Source organism: Buteo buteo, chromosome 13, assembly GCF_964188355.1.
Source record: "Buteo buteo chromosome 13, bButBut1.hap1.1, whole genome shotgun sequence".
NCBI lineage: Eukaryota > Metazoa > Chordata > Aves > Accipitriformes > Accipitridae > Buteo > Buteo buteo.
Window position 1 is genome coordinate 22,284,770 of NC_134183.1, and position 21,717 is coordinate 22,306,486.

The following is a 21,717-nucleotide window of genomic DNA, read 5'->3' on the forward strand; positions in this document are numbered from 1 at the left end:
TGGGCAGCCCTGTCGCTCATCGAGCAACTGCAGTCTTGGGCAACCAAATTACCCAGTTTGGTTGGGATTTCTGCTGTACTTCAGGGCCATCACAGACTTTCATACCTGGGCTGTATCATACCACTCCTCACACAATGGTCTTGGCTATAGGTGAAGTGATCGCAGTGGGCTGTAGCGGAGAGTGCAGTCGAGGAGGAAGAATGCCAGAGGTCTGCTCTGGGCTCTGCAACCAAGGCACAGCTGGAACCCAGCCCGCCCACTCACGGACACATTTCTAGATGTTGGACAAGTCACTTTTGGGGCAGCCTAACTAGTGAGACTGGTTGTGGTCACCAGCCATGCTGAACACTTTTAAATGCCTTCGGACGCTGGAGATTTGGTGGCCCCTGTGGTTACTCACCCAGCAGCTGGTTGGCAGATGAGGTGGTGAGGTTGAACTGTTGCTCCAGGTACTTTCCAAGGAAGGCGGCGAAGCCGGCCACCACTGCAATCTCCATGCAGGCTGCCAGGATGATACAGGTGAAGACAGGATTGGAGAGCAAGTGCTTAGTTACTTTGGGGATCACTAGAAGAGAGTAAAAAGGGAGAGGTGTTTTAGTATAGGCTGTCCTTGAGGTGCTGGAGGTGCCTTGCTGCTCTCCTGCAGGACAAACTCACTTCAAATCAGGAGTAATTTTCTGTTCTGCACAGACAAGCTGGTTGAAAAGTGGCAACACTACAACAAAGTGAAACACCAGAACAGTGTCATCTAAAGATTCAGATAGCAAGAGGGTGCAAAAAGAAGTCACCTGTCATTACGTTTACATCTTACAGATGATTTTGAAATTTTGAAGGATGAGCGTTTTCCAATATTGCTTTTGTTTACCCCATAGAGAAGTCAATCAAAGCCTAGTATTCTCTTTCTCCTTTCCCTGCCTGCTCCCCATGAACAACACTGAGTCAGCCTTTGGGTGTCATGAATACTGTACTCAGCACCCTACAAATTCTTGCAAGCTTTCAGACACAAGCTCATACCTGGCCTTTCCTTCTCCCGCCACCCAGATTTGTTTCCTTTTCTTATTCCCACGTAACACTGGCTCACTTGCTGAGGGACACCTTCTTGCAGCACATCTGGGTGCAACCTGAAACTCTCCTGCTTAGCCTGGGGCCACGGCCAGCCATGGGCATGAGGGACCTCATGCCTGGGACAGGCATGTTAGCCTGCGTGTTCCCATAACCCAGAGCTTCACCAGCCAAGCAATGCCTTCCGTGCAGAGCCTACCAGCCTTGGTGGCTGCAAGGTTGGAAGAGGACACATTGAGCTATTCACTGTGTAAGATGCACACACACTTGCTTTAGTTTCATGATCCCCTGGCTCCTCCCTCCCGAATCATTAGCGTGCAGAGTCCTCTTCTCCAAGCCCGTCTCTATTTCCGATAAGCAAACACGAGTTACCTTACAAAGGGAAATCTGGCTAATGAATCAGATAGCACATTTTCTACTTCAGCGAACATTTTAATTATTGCTGAGATAACGCAGCTTGAAGAGAAGAGCATCCCAGTACAGAAGAGAGCCTTCCTTTGTCTCAATACCTGATGACTAATTTCTCCCTGAATTAAATGTGAAAATCATTAAGTTTGAAAATTACCTTGGTGAAGTGTAGTGAAGCCTCAATGGACCCCTATTTGCATTTTGAAAATCCATCCCCCACATCCCCTATGGTGTATCAGGGTTTGGCACGTGACAGATTTCTCTGTTGTTGGCTTCTGTTTTCCCTTAGGGCTTTTTTTGGTGCAAAATCTAATTGCATTGGCCTCAGCAAGTATATGCACAGCTCTTTGTCAAGGCTCTGCTTGAGTCCCCTTGGTTCTTTGGTGGGGGGGGGGGTCAGGTGTGGGGGGTGTTTATAATTAGGTTTGATCTAACCTTTTTGGAAGGGGCCAATCCACAGTTTCTGGTCTCTTTATATCACAAACATTTTTTTGTGCCGTATAAAATTATTGCTTCCTGAGGATTTGCTGAACATAATGAAGGTGTGGGAGGCATAGTATTTTTCAGTAGAACAGGGGGAAAAAAAAAAAAAAAAAAGAAAAAACAATACTGGGCAGGAGAAATGGGGGTGGTGGGATTCAGACATGGATAGATCTCAGAAACCACCTGCTGCCTCCTCCAGTTCTTTGGTGGCCACCTACAGAATTTCTCCTTCTTGCCAGGAAAAGGAGGGAAAATGAAAAGTGGACTTGGCAGTGCTGAACTTGAAAAGTCATATTTGAGGTATTAATGCCTGTTGTGCCTCTGGAGTTCAGTTTGTTCCAGATTAATGGATTCCTCGAGATGTAGCTTTGTGCCAATTCAAATGCAAAGATACATCTACCTCCAACTTTATCTACCAAACAGTAACAATGGCAGCCTGTCTTTTGCAGGAGGGAGTTAAAGATCATGGGCATTTATTTCTGAAGTTGGCAAGGCTGGTACCCAACCATCATGCATTACCAAGGTCAAAATCCATCCTTCGTACTTGGGGATGGACAGCAAAAATTTTGCACAGTTATTGCACCATCTCACACAAGAGAGCAGGCCCTAATGACTGCCTTGCCTGGCAGTGTTGGGCTATGAGTCCCATCACTTCATCATTGCTTCTCCTCCCTGTGTGTCCAGGTGTGAGTTTTCTGGGACAGATCCTGTCCTCCACTGCATGTTTGACCACCATGCACTGCAACAGGACTCTGTACCAGCTGGAGGGTGTAACACAAAACCCGCTGCAAAGAGTGCCGAGGCAACGCAGGCAATGCTTGGCAGCCTCCACCATCTCCTCAGCCAGGGCTAGCTTGTTCCCTTTCATGTTCTAAGGGAAATGACAGGAGACTCCCCATAGAAATTAATATCCTTTCATCTTGCTACTGCCACCCGTTAAGATGAATCATTTGACACCTGCCGCTGCCTTATCTGTCTCAGTTCTTGGGGTGAAATACCTCTGGGAACAAGACTAAAAGTCAGCAGTGAAGTTGAAAAGTCTCTCAATAACTAGAGTGACGTGCTTTCAGCTGCCTGGCATATGGTGCTGGGTATGAAGGGAGAATAGAAAATGTCTGACAGGGGACAGTAAAACCCTGGGGAACACAACAGCTAAGCATGGCACTTCTTCACTGGAGCCGATCCCAGCAAAAGTCATGATAAACGTTACCCAGCACCTTGTTGGCCCAAAGGTTAACTGAACACTTTGTAGCAGCACTTTGGAGCTATAAATCTGAGGTTGAAGCCCATTTGCCAAATGGGAAAAGAGAAAGGTCCTCTGGATTCAAAAAAGTCTCAGAAATCTACTTGGAGAACCCATGAGCTGTATCAGACATGGCACAGAAAGACTCCCCCTCCCACACTTAGAAGGACCAGCTCATTTAACATCCTTATCCCAACGCACCCAGCATGCTACAGAAATGACAGCAGAAAAGTGATTCTCATTGCCCTGGCAAGATACACTGAGAACAACAACAAACCTCAGACTCTTTTTACTGTTGAAGCACTTAAACCTCAACTCTCCAGACCGTCCATGTGCAGCGTTGGTCATAGGATCATCTGTACGTTGGCAGGGACCCAGGAGGATGTCCCAAAGCTCTCCAACACCCCTGGCAATCCCTTGTCTTCCCACCTTTTAACACCCCAAGCAACATACGTGCCAAGGCATCAAGCATCCTCCCTATCTCCTGCTGTGGGGCCAGCTGTGGGTGACAGGCCACAGGCTTGACAAGCAAACACACTTATGTACACCAAGTAGCTTTGATTTGTCACTAAACATCAGGGAGTACCAGGGATAATTGGCAACCTCATTACATGAGGTTTAACTACTCTCCAGAAACGACAAACTATAATCATCACGTTGGTGCTTGAAATGAATTGTTTGGAACATTACAATCACCAAGGCCCCTTTTTCCAGTTGGAGCACCCTACAGAGACATGTTTTCAATTTGCAGTAAAGATGAGGAACACAGAAAGCAAAGTAATAAATTAGAGGGAGGTTTACAGCCCAGTCCATGTAGGACAGTGTGGTGAGGGAAAGGTGAAATGTAGCATTGAGCCAAAATACTACTTTCTAATAGCAACGTAGGCAGCGAGCCTCAAATCTGAATAGAAAACAAAAGGTAAAATCTCCACCTGGCTTGAGGAACAAGGGATGAAGAAAATAGTGCAGGCAGCTGGAAGAAAAAACCTCCTGGAAAGAGGCAGCTCCTATAAAAAAGACGATGGAGTATGGCAAGAGGCACTTAAGATATCTCAGATGAGGTTAATATGCCCAAGTTATATGTGGCTTTGGCAAAATTAGTATCACAAAGAATATGAAGGAAAAGGGTGATACCCATGTCAAAGAGACTTCTTGACAGATACAAGCTTGAAGCAACAGTAATGTTCTCATGGAAGGAAAGCCGGTCCTTCTAGTTTATCACCTTGCCTCCAGCAACCACCTTTTCTTGATTTCAGAGGGGGACGTAAACCTCCCTCATCCGCGTCATGTAGGTCATGGCAAGGCACAGTATCTTTCTGGAGACAGACATACTTTGCCTGACCTCAGCTGCTGCTCAGCTTCTGCCCTGAAGCGTGCAGGCTGAAGGTCTTTCTGAATTAATCAAAGCTTCTGATAACAAGGATGCCAGCTTCGAAACAGCCAAGAAGAACCTGCCAACAAAGGCCACATCCTCATGAAATCCAAGCCAAAGGAAATTTGGAGACTGACAGGACCTGATGTGGGGCCTTTTATGATCAGCTGCCTCCTCCTTACCTATGATTAGGATTTCTCAGTAAGCCTTTTAGATTTTGGTAGGGAGCCAAGACCCAAATCCAAAAAGGCATTAAGGTCGTGGTACTGGTCTGGATCCAGGCCAAAGACTCACCGCTATGTCCATGAAGGTACAGATGGAGCCCTCTCCAAAAAGTTGTCACTATCACTTGTTAGAGGTGTGAATTTAAAACTACTTGTGGTAGCTGTTAATCCCGCTCAGTCCTATGAACTCCCACTGAGAACTACAGGCTCTCCATGGCCCAGGACACCCCTGCACAGCTGGGAGCTTCTGGCCCAGCGCTACTTGTCTGCTCCTAGAGAGCACTTTTGGGGAGAGACATCCAGGATTCAGAGCAGCTCCCTCTAGGTATTCAGCAGATTTGTACACAGAGCAGGAAGGAACTGAACAGAAGACAAGACAGCTGTCAGCTGTACATCCCAGCTCTCCTGTGCTCTTGAAAATGAAGCTGGACAGAAACCAAAATGTTTCTAAATCTAGGGAATTTGCAATTTTGAAATTCATTTAATTCCACAGTGAGTTTTCTTTTAATTCCTTGTGAATGAGCTTCTCTCTCCAAACCTGAAGGATTCCATATCAATTTCAATCCTTTTAGGTTTTTAATCTCTCTCACTAGATAGACAGGCAGAATGTAATGAATTTCTGGTTTAAATCATTGCAAAACAAAATGCATTTAGAGCAGAGTGTTTCAGAGGTATTAAAGATAAAGCCAAGGAACCATTTTGAAACCAAATTTCATCAGAACTGACCGCTCAATTCAGTAGAAGTGACATTTCCGTATGAAAAATGATTTTAACAAAATATTTCCAAGCATGTCCTGGAGCAGGTGGTGGGTTAGAGGCAGTATGTTAACACCAAATGGGAGGGCAGATGCTGGACAGACAGGAGCAGAGGGCACAGGTGCCTTGACACAGCTGAGCATCATCTCTGCCCCTGAGCAGCAGAGAGGTCCCCAAGGCAGACCAGAGGTAGGAAAGCAAAACTGTGCCCCCAGGACAGCAAGGACTGCTGCAGCCCACGCCTGAAGTGCTTTCACAGACCATACAGAGAGTGCAGGGCTGGAACAACCTTGCCAGGCTGCCAGCTGAGAGCAAAGAGCAATGGCAGCGTTTATCCATCCTCTCCCTGCTATTAAACCTTCGCTTCCCTGTGCTCCCAAATGGGATTTGCATTGCTTAACTGAAATACCAATCAGGTAAAGCAGCGCAGCATTCATATGCCAGTTTAGCAACGGTAAGCACCTGCCAGGACTGTCCCTGAGCCATCATGCCCCTGCCAGTGCTGCTGGGCAGAGCTGCTGTGGCAGCTGCCTGCTGCCTCTGCTGCCTTTGATTGCCTCTTCACCTTGTGCCATCCAAAGGCAGTCTTCATTTCAAGTCTGAAGCTCCTCTTAAGGATGCTTCTTTTCCCAGCATGAAAATACCCAGCATGAAGAGATGCCGTGGCTTCCCAAAAGTTGGGCCTTCCCTCCAGTTTAGACCTTGATAGAGATGTAAAAGACTTTCCAATACTTTGAGCAGGTTGCTTTTATATTAGTCCTAGCTTTTCTGCAAGCTAAAGCTACAGACAGGCAAAGAATCTCACCCAGCCCTACATCTCACTGTCTTTCAGCAAATGTTGTAGTGTCTCGAGCATCCTCCCATGTGCTAGCCATGCCATGTCGCTAGCTGACAGCTGCGACTCAGCTGGGAGCATGTCTCCAACTGACACCACCCTGCTTCCTCTCCTGCGCATCCACTCAACTTGCAGCAGTCTCTGCAGCGCTTGAAAAAAATTAAATAAAATAAAAAATAATCAAACCCCTTCAATAGCCAAAAGGGAGACCCAGTTCAGCCTCCGAGGATGCACTGTTGATACACAGTGCGTTCACACAATCAGTCCAGAGAAACAACTCTTCCTCCCCATACTGTGCACAAGAGGCAGACAATCCTGCACTGCCATGCAGACATGGACTTATGTCCAGCACACACCGGCCCAGGACTGAGCTGCAGAGACAACACTTGCTAAAAAGGAGTCAGAGTTATGGCCACACAAACTCCGATGAGCATTTCCACCCACAACCCTGCATACAGGTACATACTCTGCTGTTCAGCTTCACAACTACTTGCAAACTCCATGTCCTATGAAAGGACAGAAGACATGACTATGCATGTACATATATATTTTTAACCTCTGTATATAATTACCAGTCCTTTCTATCCTAGGAAAAAGGTTAAATAGTCTAACTTTCCCCAAAGGAAACTTTATACAATCAACAAGCAGATTAAGGATACTAGGTCCTGCCACATAAGAATGCATATATATATTTCAGCTGCTGGCAATATAAGGTATATACACAGCAAGATTCAACACATCACCTTAAACACCGCTCATCAGGAATGAGCGAGGCACATTTGCCTTCCCTTGCAGTACTTGTCTGAACATCTCCTCCAGGCGGGCACTTCAGCAAACATGACTCTTGACCACATTCTGACTGTGACAATAGCAGCAAGGGACTTAAAAGGAGATGTCAGCTACCAACACTGTGTCATCTGTGACAGCCTCAAAGGATAACTAAAAAGGTCATTCCCTGTCTGATTTGATGTGATGTAAGCTGTATTTCAAAGTCCATCTACAAAGAGACTTCTGGAATGCTGACTGATTCAAAATAGGGTTACTTGCAACGAGAAGGCTAACATGGAAGACTCTGGTGCCTCCTCATATAATCAATACTTGGAAGCATGTGGATGTGGCAGTTTAATTTCTCTACTTTGGCGAGCAATAGATGCTCTAGGAACACCCCCATGGCCTCCCTGTGTGCAAGAAACTTAGCTTGCTCAGCACCATCCTCAGCCAGAACTGCTGCCCCTCCACGCAGCGGGGACATGCAGTATTCTTTCATTTTTCTATATGAAAACCTGCAAAGATTTCCAGTGCCCTTTCCAAACACTCAGTGGCCAGAAGCAGACACTCTGATGAGTCCATGACAAAAGCCACAGAATTATTCAGATGGATGTATCATGGGAAAAGCGCATTCCTCAAACTTGAGAAAATCCTTGCAGCAAGGATAAAAAGATAAAGGAATTAATTTTACTGACAAATTTTCAGACAATTTATTCCTCTACCTTTCTTTTGAATTTTCTCATCAAGTCAAAATTTCACATCTTTGACCTTCCCTAATGAACAACCACATCAACTATTCAAGGCATTTTTATATTTAAGAAAACACTTTTTTCCCCAAAGTCTCTTTTTCCTTCCCACCCGCACCTCATTCAATTCCCAATTAAGGCAACTGCACAGGGAATAAGTGATTTTGTCCTCATTTATCTAAATGCATTAGGCAGTAATGAAACCCGCTCTGCCACAGTGACAGAGAGTGGGAAGCAACCACCAGTGCTACAGAACCACCCGTTCAGATGAAGGATTTTCCAGTGCAGCCTACAGAAAGGGTATCTGCCCACACTCTCCCACAAAATGCTGGATCCTTAGCTGACCTTAGTTAGAGCCAGGTCCATTTCCAACACTGCAGGACACGATGTGGGGTTTTCTACTCTGATTTGCTGCAAGCCATGCTCTGCCCTGCCACTTTGCTGCTATTCTGGGCTGGTATGTACCTCTTCCCCATCCTAGTTTCAGAGCTGTGGTGGTGCCCAGCACTCATTGCTTTGTATCAGGGATTGCCCTAAGCTGCAGCTCAGATGCCAGGAGCTCCCAATTTCTTTTAACCGCCATTGCTGGCTCACTCTCCATTTCAGGAGGCAGAGAGAAGCAGGACAGTAGACTGGAGAGCAGTTCACAAATTACTCTGCCAACTGCGTTCCCCTTCTTTTTTTTATCAACTCTGCAGGACTATTGTGCATTTCTGAAGCTTTGTAGTTTAAAAAAACCCCAAACCTTTCAAGTGGAACAAAGTCTCTCTTTAAAATGAGGACAATGCCAGAGATAATTAGAAGCTAGGGACTGAAATTTCAGGACACTGAGATTTTTGGGGGATTTTTTGGGGGGTAGACATAGATAGCCCAAATCAGAGACCAATTACAAATCCAACCAACTGTTAAGCTGTTGCCAGCTCTCACAGAAAACGTGACAAGAGCCACTGTCTCACCTCGCAGCTGCTGGAAGCAGGTCGTGCTGCTCTCCCCGTCCAGCGTGTGCCGCAGGACCCCGTTGCTCGGCTTGGGTCTCTCGTAGTCCCTCTCGGGAAGCATGGCCTGCTCGCTCTCCCCAGTGTGCTCTGGCCGTGGTGGCAAGGACTGTGGAAACCCGAACATCGGCAGGGACGAGAAGAAGAGTAAGGCACCACACAGCAGGAAGCCTCCCCACCATGCACCAATCCACCGAGGGTCATCCGGGGTAATGTCCAGCTTACCTGCAAGGGTACACACACACATCAGCGGCTTGGCCATGGGGAGGGAAAGACAACAGTGTTCATTATCCTGTAGGCTGGAAGACGGTTGTTGGGGGCTTTGTTGGCTAGTGAGGGGCTCCCAGACACAAGGTGGGGACCCACAGTGCATCCTGCACCCATACTGTGTGAGTCACCAGTGCATAATGACCTCCACATCCAAGAGGTCCTTAGGACAAGCAACCCATCACCTTGTCTATCTAGACGGTACATCCAGCTTCTGCTACACCTTGTAATCAGAGCTTCTCTCTAGTGTCTTTGGCTCTGCCAGCTCTAGGAAGCTGCCATATACCCGTCAGGGTCCCCCATGCTGGCACCGAGGTTTTGGACATCACCGTCCCAGTGTGTCAAACGTGCACACAGAGCTGACATACCTACTGGCACAGAGACCTGCATGGAGAAGCAGCAGCACAGACAACGACACTGCATCTCCATCCTGACTTACCCTTTTTTTTCCAGGAGGTCAATGCTCTCCCTGCTTTGAATTCGCAGCCCTTTTCAGCAAAGAAGAGATGGGTATTTGGGCTGTATGGGCACCTGTGACTGTGTGGAGGGTGAAACGATCCTAATACTGGATAAGAAACCCACCCACTGCATCAAATGGGCTCAGAAACATAGAGAAATCATGAGAAAATGAAGAAAAGCAAAGTAAAAGGCAAGAGTATCCTGTAGGCCATCACTCAGCAGAGATAAGGAAAAAGAAGGCTCTGGAGTCAGTTTGGGGGAATAAATATAACCAGCAGGAGAGAAGAAACTGTGGTTCTAACAGCCGCCTCCCTGCCACAGCTGCTCGGCAAACCGGTGGAGGGTGCCCAGCACCACAGCTGACTCCCAGGGGAGACCCAGGTCTGCATGGCTGGAATAGCAAGCTCCTCTGTTCATGATGTCTGTCTGGTTACTGCCACTCTGAAAAATCTGTCTCAAGTGAGGCAATCAAGTTGTCTCTCAAGCAGAGACGGAAGGAAACTCTTTTATCCTTGGGGAAAATAACAAATAGCTCTCAAATATATATAAAGTTTGAAAAACAGTGTTTTGGAGGGATTGGATTCTTCTGTTATTTCCTCCTTCCTGAAGTACATTTTTTCCAGGTTCTTGGGAACACAGCCACACGAAGAGCCATGTAAACCAAGGTCTTCTTCATATCCCCTTCCTAAAATAGGTCACGTACAGAGGGCAGCACAGCAGTGTGCCCTGGCGTCACACACCTCCTGCCCAAAACAGGGAGCAGGGCAGGGCTCAACCCTCTGGAGCTAGGTCTTCTTGTGCCACCCCGGGCTGCAAGGCAGAGCCAGTTGCAACGTGGAAACTCTTCCCCATAAAAAAATAGATGGAGGCCTTATGTGCCCCAGCCTTCACGTGACAGTGATGGACCAAGGCCAAAGCCAGCTGGATCTGCAGCTGGAAAGTGCCATACACTCCCTATGATCCACTGAGCCACAGCCCCTCCAGGCTTCTCAGGAATAACACTCCACCGTTCTCCTCCATGGCTCCGTATTTGTCTGGGGATTTTTAAGCTGTAAATACGGAGCAATGTCTTACGTTAAAAATGGCTAGATCACATCACATTAACTTTTTTAGCTAGGTCAGCATCTTGCCTCTGATGGTAACCAGCTGCAGATGCCCATAAAGTCCAGAAGAATAAAGTCAACATATACCTGATATTATTCTTGTGATTTGTGACTCAGGGGCTTTCTAAGCTAGATTTGATGTCATGTTCATTTTTTTCTCTTATGAACTTGTCCAATTGTTTCAGAATCCATTTGTAGACTTTTAACACCCTATGGTGAGGAGTTCCACAGCTTCACCTACTGGGAGAAGAAATACCTTCTTCTGCACATTCATATTTTGGAGTAAATTATACTTAATGGTCAAATACGTAACAGGGTTCAAACAAGCTCCTCTGCCTACAGGACCAAGCGAGTCTTTGGCATACCTTTGCTAAAGTCAAGGAATGAAATGGGGCCATGTGGTGTTTGACCAAGCTACAGCTAAAAGTCTCAGCCACCAAAAAAAAGACAGTTTTCCTGCTCATTCAATATTATTTAGATTTCTTCAGCTGCCATATGCATGCAAGACCAAGAAAGGGCAGTAGTACTTTTCCAGATTTGCACAATCCGGTTCTGAGTCTTGCAAGGTTAAACTCCATCCAAACACATCCTGTGAAGGTGTATTTGCAACATCATTGAACTGGAGTGCACCCTCAGAGGGGACAACATCTCTCCAGTAGGTTGAGAGCCTGTGGGATCAGATGGAGCTGAAAACTGTAGAAAAAGCATCTGAACAACTGAGGAAAAAGAGTGAAGCATCAGGTTTGCAGTCTATAGGTAAAGGGCTTGGGGAGCAGCAGAGAACAGCCTATTACACATTGCCCTCTAATGGCAAAGAGCACATAGTGCAGGTAGCAATAAAAGAATTTGCAGATTTTTTCTTAATGAACAGAAAGACAAGCTGCAGACAATTTGCTTTAACCCAACTGCAGAGTCAAGGTGGGCAATAATTAGCACTGCTTTGGGAAAAAGCAATAATGCTGTGGAACTGAATCTGTCCAACCAGACAAGGTCATTCATATAAGGTGCTAGGCACGGATCTTACTGGTGTGCCTCCATCAGAGAGCCTGGACAGTCCTCCCAGGTCCCAGGGATGGCAGCTCTCCAGATTTCATCTTGCCCTCTGGACACACCTCCCCTGGCAAGACTACGTCCACAGCTAGCTGGTGTGCCTGGCCACAATGATACTTTAAGGTGTCCTCTAAGAGCTGGGCTGAAAGTCATCTCGCAGTGGAAAAGCCCATATGAGGGAACAAATTTTAGCTACTACAAATCTGTTATCTATAGGGACAGAGTTGAAAACATCTGAATCCCAGTCATAAAACCCCTCTAAAAGTGACACATATACATAAAAGAGGCACTCAGATGGAATGAGCAGCAGTTTCCAGCTTGTAAGCATCAACATTTTTGTCCTGCTGATACATTAACGTATTTGATTTGAAACCAAACCCAGTTATCCTTACTTGTGTCAATGAAGACAGCATCCACATAGATTTTGGTACAGAATGAGCCCAAGATAAATCCACAGGCTGGTCCAAATACCAGCATTGTGAAGAGGATCCCTACAGGGAGAGAGAAAAGAGAAAATTAGTACTAGGCTCGAGTTATTCATAACAAGTTGTTCTGCTTGTCTCCTGCAAGATGCTATTGCCCTCCTGATCTCAAATAGATAGGGATATGTCTCTATGTCAAATGCTTCAGGCAAAAGAGCACCCTAAATGCTTTTTGCTTTTCCATATCTCTTCAGGAGAAAGAATAGACGGAGCTGTGATAATGCTGAAGTTTTTCTCTTGAGCTGAGAAGACGGTGTGGACGTATACTGTGTTTTGGTTGGCTGGCTTCTCTAAAAGATGTCTTACTCAAAAGCACAAGGTAAAGTAGACCTGCCTTCTCCCCGCAGGGAAGTCTTTACCTTTGCTACCTCCAGCTAAATTCCTGGTAGCCAGGTATATTTTCAGAATTTAGGGCCAGCAAATCTATGAAAGGCAGCGTTGTCACAGACTGCTGGATAAAGTCCTTTACAGAAGTAAGAGCACTTTTCCAAATCTGTGAAGCCCTTATCCCCATCATACCCCCACGCAAATATTCCCCAAGGCACACTGCTCTTCTAACCTCTCGCAACTGCTCACTCCTCCTGCAAAACCTGCATGAAATTGCCAGTGTAATGCTAGGCGAAGAGCTATTGTAAGTGAATTACTTATTTGCTTCAACACAATATTTAGAAGCATTTATTCTCACTCCCATTTTGGCCCTGAAATGGGAATGCTACAGGCACACCGCCAACTCTCAATTATCCTGAGCAGAAAGGCAGAGGGACACAAGGATAATCCAGAAAAAGAAGCAGCAAAGATAACACAAAACATTTGTAAATTAGACAATAGGAACATATTTGGGATAGAAAAACAACAAAAAGTCCCCAAGGACCCTTGTAAATGGCTTTCTGAAGGAAGCATGGGCAGGTCTGAGCAGCATGGAGCAAAGCAGCACCTGCTCGTTCACTCTGGGGCAGAGTGTGGCTGATGGACCCATGTGCACGGTGAGGGGGCAGCTCTTTGGCACTCCCTGCTAGGGATGTGCCAGCCTGCGCTGGCACCAGTCTTGGTGTCGCTGCACTTCAGAAATGTCCCACGAAGGAGCTTATTCGCATCTGGGTGCTTTGCTCACTCTCCTTCGGCAGCGGGGTACAATCCCACATTTCTCCAAATCTCTCTGGGGGTGCTGTCTGGCATCTCGGTGCATTCATAATGGACTTCATCACAGCTATCTCAGCCCTCAAGTTCCTTAACTGGAAACTTTTCATTTCCAAGTTCTCTCTCTGTGCATTTCTCAGGAGTTGGAGAAATGATCAGAGCTGCAAAATATTCCGAGGAGACCACCAGCCCTATGCAAGGCAAACCGCACCTGCTGGACAGCTTAGCCAAGCGGAATAAGCTGGTATGGTCAGAAATAACTTCACCTTCATCTTTAAAATGTAGAGCGCAAACTAATTCCTCCAGGTTTGTGGCACCGTGACTTGGCTGGATTAACAACTAGGTACAAAGCAATGGCGTCTCCAGCCAGCCACTGGCACAGAAACCCACCATGTTAATGCCTTCACAGCCATCACCTACAGAAGCAAGAGGGAGAAACAAAGGTGGTGGGAAGAAAAAAAGTGTGAGGTTGTATAAGCCACAGTAATGAGTCACTGCCATCAGGACAGCAACATAAGCTGCCATCCCTTGCCCCGTCTCAGCTAAGCTCAAAGCTGCGGCAAGGCACTGTGTCGCAGCCCATGCTGCCAGCTTAAATTAGTCCCCGGGGCCTCTGCCCATGATGTCCACACCAGTAGTGGAGCAAGCCATCTCCCCTCCTGCAGTTCCCTTATCCCCGGGCATTGGGTTTGTGTTCCACAATCCAGTAGTAAGTTGAGGAATTTTTGCTCCTCAATCAACAGAGCTGCTTAAGAAGCCCGTGCCTTGCTCCCTGCGGCATCTATAAAGCCTCCCATGGGAGACCCCAGTCCTCAGTTACCTGCAGAAGCACTTCATGGGATGTGAAATGAGGGAAGAGACAGGTCGGGAGAGCAGGGAAAAGGGATTTCTTTTCCCAGCACCATCTCCCTCCTTCCCAGACCAAAGGCCTGCCCCACCTGGAGCTATAAAATTCCCAGTGGCATTTTATAAAATATCCACATCGCATTTTTTTTGGCCACTAGATGGCATCAGCGTCTGTCATTCATCCCACAAGTGCCATGTGGAGCAGGCTGGGGGACAGAGCAGCCCACCCAGCTCCCCAAACACCATCATGTTACTGGAGGTCCTACAGCCCCGGGAGGATCGCGCTGATGGCAGGGTGCTGTCTTCACCCATGTATCTGCCATACCCACAATCAGATTGTGCCCTTTGGCTGTTTGCATGCAGGAAATCGCAGATTTTAGAACAAACCGTTCTAAAACTGTTGAGTTTTTAGTCAAAGAGTTTAAACAGACAGCATCTAGCACAGGAATAGCCATGACTACTAGTCTGATGAACAAGCCGGCAATCAAAGATCTGGTTTATCTTTGATGGCTGAACATTAACCATGAATTTCTATGTAATTACGGTCAAGCATGCATGGACACAGTGGCCCTCCCACCGGTTGAAGCAGCGCCTGGGGCAAACAGCCCATGTTTCGGGTGAGGAGCCCTAGGATTTCAGCAGGAGTCACCACATTGTTCTGCTCTTACTTCCTTACCCTAGGAGGAGTACTGGGAAGGAAAACCCAGGCAGACCTGAGTAACTTCTCTTTCCCAGTCCCGGATCCCCAGCCCAGAGGGCACCAGCAGAGAAACCTGCTCCTCCAGAGCTGCCCGAGGGTTCACGTCTGCAGGGATGACCCCCTCCGAGGGGAGGTTGCTGCGGGCACCAAAGCACCCCAGGCTGTGACAGGTTCCCACAGGCACCAAGGAGCCAACGGGGCTGCTGAACTGCTGTGCCATGGCCCCGGTGGGACCTGTGTGCTCAAGCAAAAGGACTGTGTGGCCGACAGTCAGCTGCTTCCAGGGCACCCACAACCCAGAACAGGGCAGCTCTGCAGCTCTGGGCACCGCAGGGCTGGTTTAACACCTTGAGGACAAGATGAATCAGGCATGGCCTGCTCTCCACAGGCAGCAGGCACTTGTTTTCCTTTTTTTTAATTTTTCTTTTTAAACCTGTTGCCGGTTGATAATTTTCTGTAAGTGACAGAATTGGAGAACTGGGAACACCTCAAAATTGTCATTTGGCACCGATGCAGGCTCACACAGCTAAGCAGGCAGAAGGACAAGGACCAGTTCTAACCCTCTAGACAACACCTTTGGATGTACCGGTGTTGGGTTGAAGAGGGACAGAAGTTTGTCCCGTGATGGTCTTCAAACCACAGGCAGGGTTGTCAGACCGTGTGCATACAGGCAAAGCCAAAGAACTGAAATGTGTTTCACGGAGCAAAGGGTAAGATAAAGAACGTGGAAAAAGATTATCCTTCACCAAAAAACCCCAGGCAATATTTTCCCTTTTTTCCAAAGCAGAATGGAGCAGGAACTTTTTGCTAGTGATCCATCAGCAGCAGGGAGATGCTTGCAGAGGCAGTTAGCTCAAACAAAAAGCAAATGTCACGAAAGCTGTGCCCAGTGCAGGTACATGCACCAGCACCTGTGACAGGTGAATGCTGCCCCTCCTCACACTATTCACATTGCATGGCAAACTACCACTTCAGAAACAAGCCGTGGCCTCAGTTATTAAAATACCACTTTTTGTATATCCTGGCAGCTGCAAGCTGGAAGGCATTATTTGCTCTGCAATGTCCTCGCTAGAGGGCAATGTGGGATAGAGCATCCACTGAACAGGGAAACAGGTATCTAAGATCTTACAATAAGATATTGAATTATTATTCACCTCTAGCTTAAGAAACCCTCATGTTAATTTGTCCTAAAATCAAGAAAACTGGCTCACCCCATGCCATTTTTGTTAACTTTTTTTGAGACTCCAACAAAATCCTATCATTGCAGTGATGGTATTTTACACTTTGTCTCACAAATCAAGCAGGTTTTGGAAAAACCTAAAGCAGGGATTGTCATGATGGATAGTCTAGGGCCTGTACAGAGCCGGACCATGCTCAAGGATCAACAGAGCACACCACTGGGCACAAGAACTAGGCTATTAGGCATTGGGATAGTGCCTGTGGTTGAACGCTTATGTGGAATTGAGGGCTCAAGGGGAAATTACCCAAGTTAGAATTTGCTTAAGACATCCTTCCTCTTTCGAGAAATTCTGCACGATTGCTAGTCACCCTCGTTATTAGGAAAACACTTTCCACATCATCCACCTAGTCATGCAACCACAAAGCTGCTGCTTAGTAGAAAAGGTCTAACAAAACCCTTTTTCCCAATCCTGGGGTTGCTGCTAAGGATAAAGATGTGCTAAACTTGCAGATGGCTTTAACACCACTTCTAGGTCTTTTCCCATGTTTTCCTCTAACTTTTACATCAGCCTGATTTGGTAGAGCTAGAGGGCACTACTACTAGGAGCGAACAGATCACAGGTCTAATCCTGGCTCTGTCAGTCTCTTGCAAAACTCCCACTGGTGGCAACATAACTGGTGATCAGTATGGGATACTGCAGCCTCTTCCCTTTCATTCTCAGCTTAAAATTTATTTCTATTGCTCAGAGCAGTACATTCAGTAACAAACATCCTCCTCGGGAGGAGGAAGGGAAAACATCCAATACTGCCCTGGAAACAAATGCTTCTTGCTCTGCAGGGCTGGCTGAGCCTCTTCAAAGGGCCTGTGCTTGGTCCTGCATCCAACATTTCGAGGAGGAGCAGGGCATGTCCCCAGTGTAGTTAGCCCTACAAAGACCAGTGAGAAGTAGGATGAGAAAGGTTTCTCCTTTATGCAATTTCATGGTTTTTTTTATTTTTAATCTTAGAATTATTTTTTAAAATTCCTTCCAAATTATGGCAATTCTTAGAAATAAGTCAAGAGCTGTGAATTAAAAAAACAAAATTACCTTGTTTTGGGACAACTCAAACTTTGTTTTGATAACTCGCAAATACTTCTTTTCGGTTTGGGCCCTTTTAAAACACAATTACATTTTATTTTGAAAACAGCTAATCATTTTCAGCTTTCTCACTCTATCCCTTGCACCACTCTCTCTGCCTCCAAAAAGGCAGGGAGAAAAAAAAAAAGCAGCAAACCAGGCTGGACTGTGAAATCAGAAGTATTTCCCTCCCCATCTTTTCAAATGGAACAATTTGCCAAATTCTACTTTGTCCTGCCAACTAACAGACATTTTCCAGGGGCTGAGGAAAGAACTGGGACAGAGGGGAGTATTAGATCTGACATTTTGTGATGGGATTTTATCACTAGTAAGGCCCAGGACTGATAATGCTGTTTTCCATTAAAGCAAAAGAAGGAGCAGCAGCAGGTACCACTACATCGGTGGAAGACTGTGGCACAGAGATGCTCAGTCATGCAAAATGCACAAGAACGAAGTTGCAAAGACAGGGATAAAGGATGTTAATATTCAGTAATAAAGAGCTGTCCCTTGGTGATCCAAGTTGCTTTCCAGCAGCAACAGGATCCCGAAACACAAGCAAACTCATGTTTTTCGCAGTGTGAAGCGGGCAACGCATCAACTCTATCTCTGTAACAAATTAACTGGGGACAGTAACTCCCAGCAGAAACCCTCCTGGCTGGAAGTAAGACATGGAGGGAGACACAGCAAGGCTTGCCAGCCTCACCAAGGCGTAGAGAGGAGGCATCACAGGTACAGCTCGCCGGGGAATAAGAGCAGGTTCAGCTCACAATCATAGGCTGAGAAAGAAAACATGGGCAGCTAAAGGACACCAAATCACTTCACTTCAAAGCCTCAGCCCCACCGGGGACTGAGGACACAAGGTAATTTATTTTGGAGAGCTGCCACAAGCATCACGCGAAGGTGAGCTGAGTAGATGAGACAGGAGGAGGAAAAGCAGCATTTTCCACGGTGGGACAGCACGCAGGGCTATCAGAGCAGGAGCCATTCCTCTTACTGAAGCCACAGACATTTCCCATCACGCCCCCATTTCTACTTTCCAATCCCCTTCTGATATGGTGTTTCTTACGTCTGCCCTCTTCTACCTGCAGGCTTCATTTCTTTACATGAAACCCTGAGGCAAAATGGTCAGGAGTCTGGATTTTGTTTTCCTTTATAAAGGAATTAATGCACTTTGTAAGGGGATTTAGTGAATAGTGGTGGGAATGTCAGAAGTACCCTATAATGTGGAGAAATGAGAAAATGAAAAAGTCATGTTCGGCTGTCATCTTGTCCTATCTCACATTCCTCCTAAGTCCTGATATGAAGCATTACAGCATCTGCCATTTATCTTGCCCAATAATAGATTATGCAATAATGTATAACAGCAGGATACATATTTGTGACTTACACCACACAATGTTTAGATACAAGTTAAGGCCTACTGCAGGAACATATCTGAATCGAGCTCTTTGGCTTCAAAGGAACTGGCCCAGGAACACAGGTCAAGGTGCTAAACCAAGAATTTATCCCCAAAGACGTTGAAGGCTTTTGTTCTTGTCTGCCTCAATATCAAACTGGTCCAAACATCAAATATCCCAGCCAAGAGTCAATGCCACTTCCAAGTTACCAGCACGGCAACCTTCTTCATGCCTTTGCTCTGTGCATTGGGTGCCACGTGTCCAACGTTCAACTCAAAGCCCAGCTTTTGGAGACACGCGATTCGGCAAGCATCTCAGCTTGGTACCCAAGTATCCACCTAGCACTGCAGACCCATCTCACAGCTCTGCACAGGCATCCTGCTGCCAGGACTGAACTGTTACTCATATTTGTGCTAGCCAGTTTAAAGCCTACCTTGAGCACACCTTCCTGAACTCCAGTAACCAGTGCAAGCACACCCTGATCCCACAGGTTACCAACCTTCCTGACCTTACCAAGTGGCAGACTGAGATGTGATTGAGAAGCACTCACTTTGGAGAGCTGGGGGAGAGAAAAAAGGATGGGAGCTTACACCAAGAAACATCAACATTTCCCCAGTGTTCCCAGCTGCACGATGGAGCAGGGTATGGAGCTGAATTACAGTCCCCATGGCCCCTGCTCACTTACTTCTTCCCAAAGCCCCCCTGTTGAAACAGCCCTGCTGCCAGCCCCAAGAGCCAGCATCAGCAAGAGAAGTCACACTCCAACTGTTCCCAAAATGAGAATTTATTTGATGCTGAGAGGAAAGAGATCTGTTTGTGATGCAGTTTGGAAAAGTTCAGATAGATACAAAGCCCCCCCCTGCAAAGCGACCCTCTACCAATAAATCCCTGGGAAACACTATTAGAATTGTCTCCAGGGACTTGCAATCACATTTAAAGTTTGCTCGAGTTATCCAGACCCTTCTGAAAAATACTGCTTACTATTTTCACAGCAACCTGGGTCACTCTTCTAGGAAGGGATGGGTCCAAGGTGCACATGCACAGACTGCATTGCTCCAGTCTGTTCCTCCACAGGTTTGTAGGCAGTTGATGTGCTTGACCACCTGGGAGTTAAATAACCTCTACAACATGCCTTGAAACTCTAGCAAAGCAGCGACACTTCCAAGCTGATCCATAAAGCCAGGGCCCGGATGCCCAAAGCATCTTTACTGCTATTAGCTGTGAAGCAGCTGAATATGGACCATCAACAGTGAATTACACAGCATTTCCCAACCATGGGCAACCCTGGTGTTTCAAAGAATCACATTTTATTTATCCACGGAGATGTCACTGGTATCTACTGAGCTTACAGTCCCCTTCCTCAAGCCAGGCTGCTCCCGCCTTGGCATTTCCATTAAATTAGACTGCACAAGGCTGTGCACTGAGCTCCCAAGGAGCAGCACACCTTCAGCAAAGCATATGGACAAAGCAATGCCTGTTCCCTCCTGCACCATCTCAAGGGACAGCTTTGGTGGGCAAAAAGCTGATCAGTTTGGAATATGTGGGAAACACTCTCCACTGCAAAGCTAGCACTGTCTTTGCATCAAGTAACTACATTCCCATGGAGGAATGGATCGGGGAGTGAAATGTGATCTCTGTCAAGGATGACAGTGACCAGGTGGTTCAGCGACCATCACAAAATGAACGTATGGGGCACACAGAGGAGGGCAGAGCACACACATGTGCTCCCATGGCCCTGGGGATGATGCTGTGGACATGGGACAGCATCCTGCCAGAGAAGTCATCCCCAGTCCCCGGCCTGTTGCAGGAGCAAGCTCTTTCTAAAAGCACAAAGGGAGCTGGCTTTACAAAGCACCAGATAATCTCAAAACCCTGCTTGTCCCACATTTCCTGCTGCGTGGAGGATGGGGCAGGCCAGCGCAAAGGGATTACTGGAATAGTGTAATTTGTGCGCTCTGCAACCTGCCCTTAAAGAGACACCACCCCAGCACAGCCCGCAGGAACCAAAGACATACTGGTACAGGATGGAGATGCTGTATTTTCCTGCACACAAGGTACTGGCCCTCAAGGGCTTGGGATAAAAGCTTTTGCACTCACACCCAGTGGGCAGAGACGGGTTTTCTCCGATTTCTATCAGTTGACTTAACCTCAAAAACGCACAGTAAGGGTAGGGGGAGGCTCTTTCCTTGCCAGATGGCTTCTTCCAGCAACAAAACCTGCTGGAGTCATCCAGTGCTGCCCCTCTTCCCCAGCAGACAGTGTGCCCACAAGCCATCCTGTTCCCACGCGGGCACAGGGATGCCTGCATTCCCGCAGAACCCAGCAACAACACTCAGCCCCCAGTGCCTCCTTCCCAGCTTTCCTGGAGACAGCTTTCCTCATTTACCATGGAAAGACATCAATTTTTCTGCTGCTCAACTCCTTGTCTACACAACCAGCTGCCCATCACCACCTCTTGCTCCCTTATCACTCGTGCTTATTTGCACCGCTGCGATTGACTGTAGGAAACTTGAATAGGTGGCGTTGGACCAACGGCATGTTTTGATTCGTTCTGCTTCCTCAGTGCAACCACTGAAGCGAAGGGAATGTTCAAACAATCCCGACAGATGTTTCCAAGTGCCTGCAGCTGTCGATTAATGAGGAGCAACTTTGGGATAATTCACTTTAATGTTTAGTCTTTGTTCTGATGGGGATCAAAGCGGTCCCAGTCCTGTATTGGTATGAGATGGGGTGGGGAGGAGGTAAGAGGTTGGGAGCTTTCTCCCTTTGGTACAGTAGCACACATTTTATTTATTACTTTTGCTTTCAGGAGCTCAAAAGAGTAGAGCCCTCAGATGGGGATATCTATTTAGGGTTGCTCAAGGGATGCCAAAGACTGGGAAGGATGTCCTGGTACTGCTGAGGTAGAGAGAGACTGAATTCCCTGCTCAGTCATGACCTTCCCAAGGACTGTTCGCTGCATCTCATAATTTTTCCACCTTTTAACAAAGGCCAGTCCCTCCTTGTGAAGTGTTGCAAGATGCATGAATATTATGCAGTGCTTTAGTAATCAGGGATACAAAATGTGTTACAACAAACATCTGAATT

General features: G+C 46.8%; 1 protein-coding gene across 1 annotated transcript in view; it reads right to left on the reverse strand.

The window, feature by feature from the left end:
• Window positions 1–21,717, reverse strand: part of SLCO3A1 (solute carrier organic anion transporter family member 3A1) — a 154,170-nt gene that overhangs the window by 24,359 nt on the left and 108,094 nt on the right. Inside the window, exons 3-5 of the mRNA XM_075045058.1 lie at window positions 12,164–12,262; window positions 8,854–9,117; window positions 401–565 (exon numbers count right to left, since the gene is read on the reverse strand). Coding sequence (XP_074901159.1) covers window positions 401–565; window positions 8,854–9,117; window positions 12,164–12,262 — 528 coding nt within the window. The remainder of the gene's footprint in view (window positions 1–400; window positions 566–8,853; window positions 9,118–12,163; window positions 12,263–21,717) is intronic.